Source organism: Sander vitreus, chromosome 18 (assembly GCF_031162955.1).
Source record: "Sander vitreus isolate 19-12246 chromosome 18, sanVit1, whole genome shotgun sequence".
Lineage (NCBI taxonomy): Eukaryota > Metazoa > Chordata > Actinopteri > Perciformes > Percidae > Sander > Sander vitreus.
The window spans coordinates 27,501-32,500 of NC_135872.1; the positions used below are offsets into that span (position 1 = coordinate 27,501).

Here is a 5,000-nt window from a genome sequence, read left to right on the forward strand (position 1 = left end):
GCGTTAGCTACAGTAAACACTAATAACACGTTACACAGCAGCTAACGTTAGCCTAGCGTTAGTTACAGTAAACACTAATAACACATTACACAGCAGGTAACGTTAGCCTAGCATTAGCTACAGTAAACACTAATAACACGTTACACAGCAGCTAACGTTAGCCTAGCATTAGCTACAGTAAACACTAATAACACGTTACACAGCAGCTAACGTTAGCCTAGCGTTAGCTACAGTAAACACTAATAACACGTTACAAAGCAGGTAACATTAGCCTAGCGTTAGCTACAGTAAACACTAATAACACGTTACACAGCAACTAACGTTAGCCTAGCGTTAGCTACAGTAAACACTAATAACACGTTACACAGCAGCTAACGTTAGCCTAGCATTAGCTACAGTAAACACTAATAACACGTTACACAGCAGCTAACGTTAGCCTACCGTTACAGTAGTAACTGGATTAAACACGGCTAAAATGCTGACAGCTAAACGGTGCAGTGTGAGCGTGTAGCGGGACGTACAACAGTCTGCCGCTAAAGCTACGAGCTAACGGACTCAAACTAGCACTGGTCACTGCTGTTGTCTGAAAACCAACACAGATGGGACTAAATGTTGTGTTTACTGGTAAACTGGTAAACCTCGTGACGACTTATGACCAAGGGGGTCAGCTTCGCTTCAGAGCTCGAACCTCCTATGGCGCCATTCTGATGCTACCAAGCCATCAGCTCCCGTTAGCATCCCGTTAGCATCCCGTTAGCATCCCATTGACTGCCATTCATTGTGACGTGAAACGGGGAGCGGGATGAGCGTGACTAGAGTCTCTCAACATCTGACATTAATCTGATAATCTGACCTTTGTTGATCTGAAATGAAGACAGATTCAGCAGCTGCACGGCCTGTTTCTCTCTTCACATGTTTCCAGAAACACGTTACGGGGAACTATTTTAGGACAATATGAGATCATATTCTGAACGAGACGCCATGATGGTCGGGGAGCAGCCAGACCCACGTGACACGTTCGTCCAATCAGCTGCCGGTCGACGTCCCTGGTCCCTCCCCTTTCCACGTTGTAGTCCAGATGGCGCCCGTTTAGTGCGAGTAGGTCCATCGTTCCACACTGAACTTTTGGACCGTTTTTAGGGGGTCATCCTGGTACTTTCAGCGCGTTATCTACACAATATACTTCAAACTAAGAGTTTGAAGTGTGACAGTAGGCGCTTTGAGACACAGCCTCTGTCTTTACCTCGCTGTATGTGCAGTATTTGAGTAATAGTACTTCATGTCTTTACCTCGTTGAAGAGCAGTTATAGATGGAAGTATGTGCAGGATTTGAGTAATAGTACTTCATGTCTTTACCTCGTTGAAGAGCAGTTATAGATGGAAGTATGTGCAGTATTTGAGTAATAGTACTTCATGTCGTTACCTCGTTGAAGAGCAGTTATAGATGGAAGTATGTGCAGTATTTGAGTAATAGTACTTCATGTCTTTACCTCGCTGAAGAGCAGTTATATATGGAAGTTTGTGCAGGATTTGAGTAATAGTACTTCATTTCGTTACCTCGTTGAAGAGCAGTTATAGATGGAAGTATGTGCAGTATTTGAGTAATAGTACTTCATGTCGTTACCTCGTTGAACAGCAGTTATAGATGGAAGTATGTGCAGTATTTGAGTAATAGTACTTCATGTCGTTACCTCGTTGAAGAGCAGTTATAGATGGAAGTATGTGCAGTATTTGAGTAATAGTACTTCATGTCTTTACCTCGTTGAAGAGCAGTTATAGATGGAAGTATGTGCAGTATTTGAGTAATAGTACTTCATGTCTTTACCTCGCTGAAGAGCAGTTATAGATAGATGTATGTGCAGTATTTGAGTAATAGTACTTCATGTCTTTACCTCGTTGAAATGCAGTTATAGATGGAAGTATGTGCAGTATTTGAGTAATAGTACTTCATGTCGTTACCTCGTTGAAGAGCAGTTATAGATGGAAGTATGTGCAGTATTTGAGTAATAGTACTTCATGTCTTTACCTCGCTGAAGAGCAGTTATAGATGGAAGTATGTGCAGTATTTGAGTAATAGTACTTCATGTCGTTACCTTGTTGAAGAGAAGTTATAGATGGAAGTATGTGCAGTATTTGAGTAATAGTACTTCATGTCTTTACCTCGTTGAAGAGCAGTTATAGATGGAAGTATGTGCAGTATTTGAGTAATAGTACTTCATGTCGTTACCTCGTTGAACAGCAGTTATAGATGGAAGTATGTGCAGTATTTGAGTAATAGTACTTCATGTCGTTACCTCGTTGAAGAGCAGTTATAGATGGAAGTATGTGCAGTATTTGAGTAATAGTACTTCATGTCGTTACCTCGTTGAACAGCAGTTATAGATGGAAGTATGTGCAGTATTTGAGTAATAGTACTTCATGTCGTTTACCTCGTTGAAGAGCAGTTATAGATGGAAGTATGTGCAGTATTTGAGTAATAGTACTTCATTTCGTTACCTCGTTGAAGAGCAGTTATAGATGGAAGTATGTGCAGTATTTGAGTAATAGTACTTCATGTCTTTACCTCGTTGAAGAGCAGTTATAGATGGAAGTATGTGCAGTATTTGAGTAATAGTACTTCATGTCTTTACCTCGTTGAAGAGCAGTTATAGATGGAAGTATGTGCAGTATATGAGTAATAGTACTTTATGTCTTTACCTCGTTGAAGAGCAGTTATAGATGGAAGTATGTGCAGTATTTGAGTAATAGTACTTCATGTCGTTACCTCGCTGAAGAGCAGTTATATATGGAAGTATGTGCAGTATTTGAGTAATAGTACTTCATGTCGTTACCTCGCTGAAGAGCAGTTATATATGGAAGTTTGTGCAGGATTTGAGTAATAGTACTTCATTTCGTTACCTCGTTGAAGAGCAGTTATAGATGGAAGTATGTGCAGTATTTGAGTAATAGTACTTCATGTCGTTACCTCGTTGAAGAGCAGTTATAGATGGAAGTATGTGCAGTATTTGAGTAATAGTACTTCATTTCGTTTACCTCGTTGAAGAGCAGTTATAGATGGAAGTATGTGCAGTATTTGAGTAATAGTACTTCATGTCTTTACCTCGCTGAAGAGCAGTTATAGATAGATGTATGTGCAGTATTTGAGTAATAGTACTTCATGTCTTTACCTCGTTGAAGAGCAGTTATAGATGGAAGTATGTGCAGTATTTGAGTAATAGTACTTTATGTCTTTACCTCGTTGAAGAGCAGTTATAGATGGAAGTATGTGCAGTATTTGAGTAATAGTACTTCATGTCGTTACCTCGCTGAAGAGCAGTTATATATGGAAGTATGTGCAGTATTTGAGTAATAGTACTTCATGTCGTTACCTCGCTGAAGAGCAGTTATATATGGAAGTTTGTGCAGGATTTGAGTAATAGTACTTCATTTCGTTACCTCGTTGAAGAGCAGTTATAGATGGAAGTATGTGCAGTATTTGAGTAATAGTACTTCATGTCGTTACCTCGTTGAAGAGCAGTTATAGATGGAAGTATGTGCAGTATTTGAGTAATAGTACTTCATGTCGTTACCTCGTTGAACAGCAGTTATAGATGGAAGTATGTGCAGTATTTGAGTAATAGTACTTCATGTCGTTACCTCGTTGAAGAGCAGTTATAGATGGAAGTATGTGCAGTATTTGAGTAATAGTACTTCATGTCGTTACCTCGCTGAAGAGTAGTTATAGATGGAAGTATGTGCAGTATTTGAGTAATAGTACTTCATGTCTTTACCTCGTTGAAGAGCAGTTATAGATGGAAGTATGTGCAGTATTTGAGTAATAGTACTTCATGTCTTTACCTCGTTGAAGAGCAGTTATAGATGGAAGTATGTGCAGTATTTGAGTAATAGTACTTCATGTCTTTACGTCGTTGAAGAGCAGTTATAGATGGAAGTATGTGCAGTATTTGAGTAATAGTACTTCATGTCGTTACCTCGTTGAAGAGCAGTTCTCTGCGCTGCTGCTTCCTCAGGTCCATCATCTTCACGGCCACGCGGCGCCCGCCACCTCTCTCCGTGGCGAGGCACACCACGCCCGTGGAGCCCTCGCCGATCCGAACAAAGTCCTGCAGCGCCGGCCTCGGGTCGCACGGGTCCACCACCGTGCGCAGCGCCGCCTTGAACTGCTCGTGGGTCAGCGCCGCTCCGGAGGGGGGGGGCACGGGCGCCGTGGGGGGGGCCGGGTCGGACAGCGGCGGTTTGGGAGACAGTCTGATGTCGAAGCTGGAGGAGGGGCGGAGCGAGCGCTGAGGGCGAGTGTGTGTGTGTGCTGTGTGTGCGTGTGTGTGTGTGTGTGTGTCTCTGTGTGTGTGTCTGTGTGTGTGTGTGTGTGTCTGTGTGTCTGTGTGTGTGTCTCTGTGTGTGTGTGTGTGCGTGTGTGTGTGTGTGTGTGTGTGTGTCTGTGTGTGTGTGTGTGTCCTGTGTGTGTGTGTGTGTCTCGTGTGTGTGTGTGTGTGTCCGTGTGTGTGTGTGTCCTGTGTGTGTGTGTGTGTGTGTCGTGTGTGTGTGTGTCTGTGTCGGTGTGTGTTTCTGTGTGTGTGTGTGTCCGTGTGTGTGTCGTGTGTGTCCGTGTGTGTGTGTGTCTGTGTGTGTGTCGTGTGTGTGTGTGTCTGTGTGTGTGTGTGTGTGTGTGCTGTCTGTGTGTGTGTGTGTGTCGTGTGTGTGTGTGTGTGTCGTGTGTGTGTGTGTGTGTGTGTCTGTGTGTGTGTGTCTCTGTGTGTGTGTGTGTGTGTGTCTGTGCTGTGTGTGTGTGTCTGTGTGTGTGTGTGTGTGTGTGTGTGTGTGTGTGTGTGTGTGTGTGTGTGTGTATGTGTGTGTGTGTGTGTGTGTGTGTGTGTGTGTGTCGTGTGTGTGTGTGTGTGTGTGTGTGTGTGTGTGTGTGTGTTTCTCTGTGTGTGTGTGTGTGTGTGTGTGTGTGTGTGTGTGTGTGTGTGTGTGTGTGTGTGTGTGTGTGTGTGTGTGTG

General features: G+C 43.2%; 1 protein-coding gene across 1 annotated transcript in view; it reads right to left on the reverse strand.

Annotated features, from left to right (window-relative positions):
* The window catches only part of LOC144533326 (serine/threonine-protein kinase PAK 6-like), a 23,787-nt gene that overhangs the window by 7,924 nt on the left and 10,863 nt on the right, over window positions 1-5,000 (reverse strand). The window contains exon 6 of the mRNA XM_078274609.1: window positions 3,972-4,306. Within this exon, the coding sequence (XP_078130735.1) occupies window positions 3,972-4,306 (335 nt within the window). The remainder of the gene's footprint in view (window positions 1-3,971; window positions 4,307-5,000) is intronic.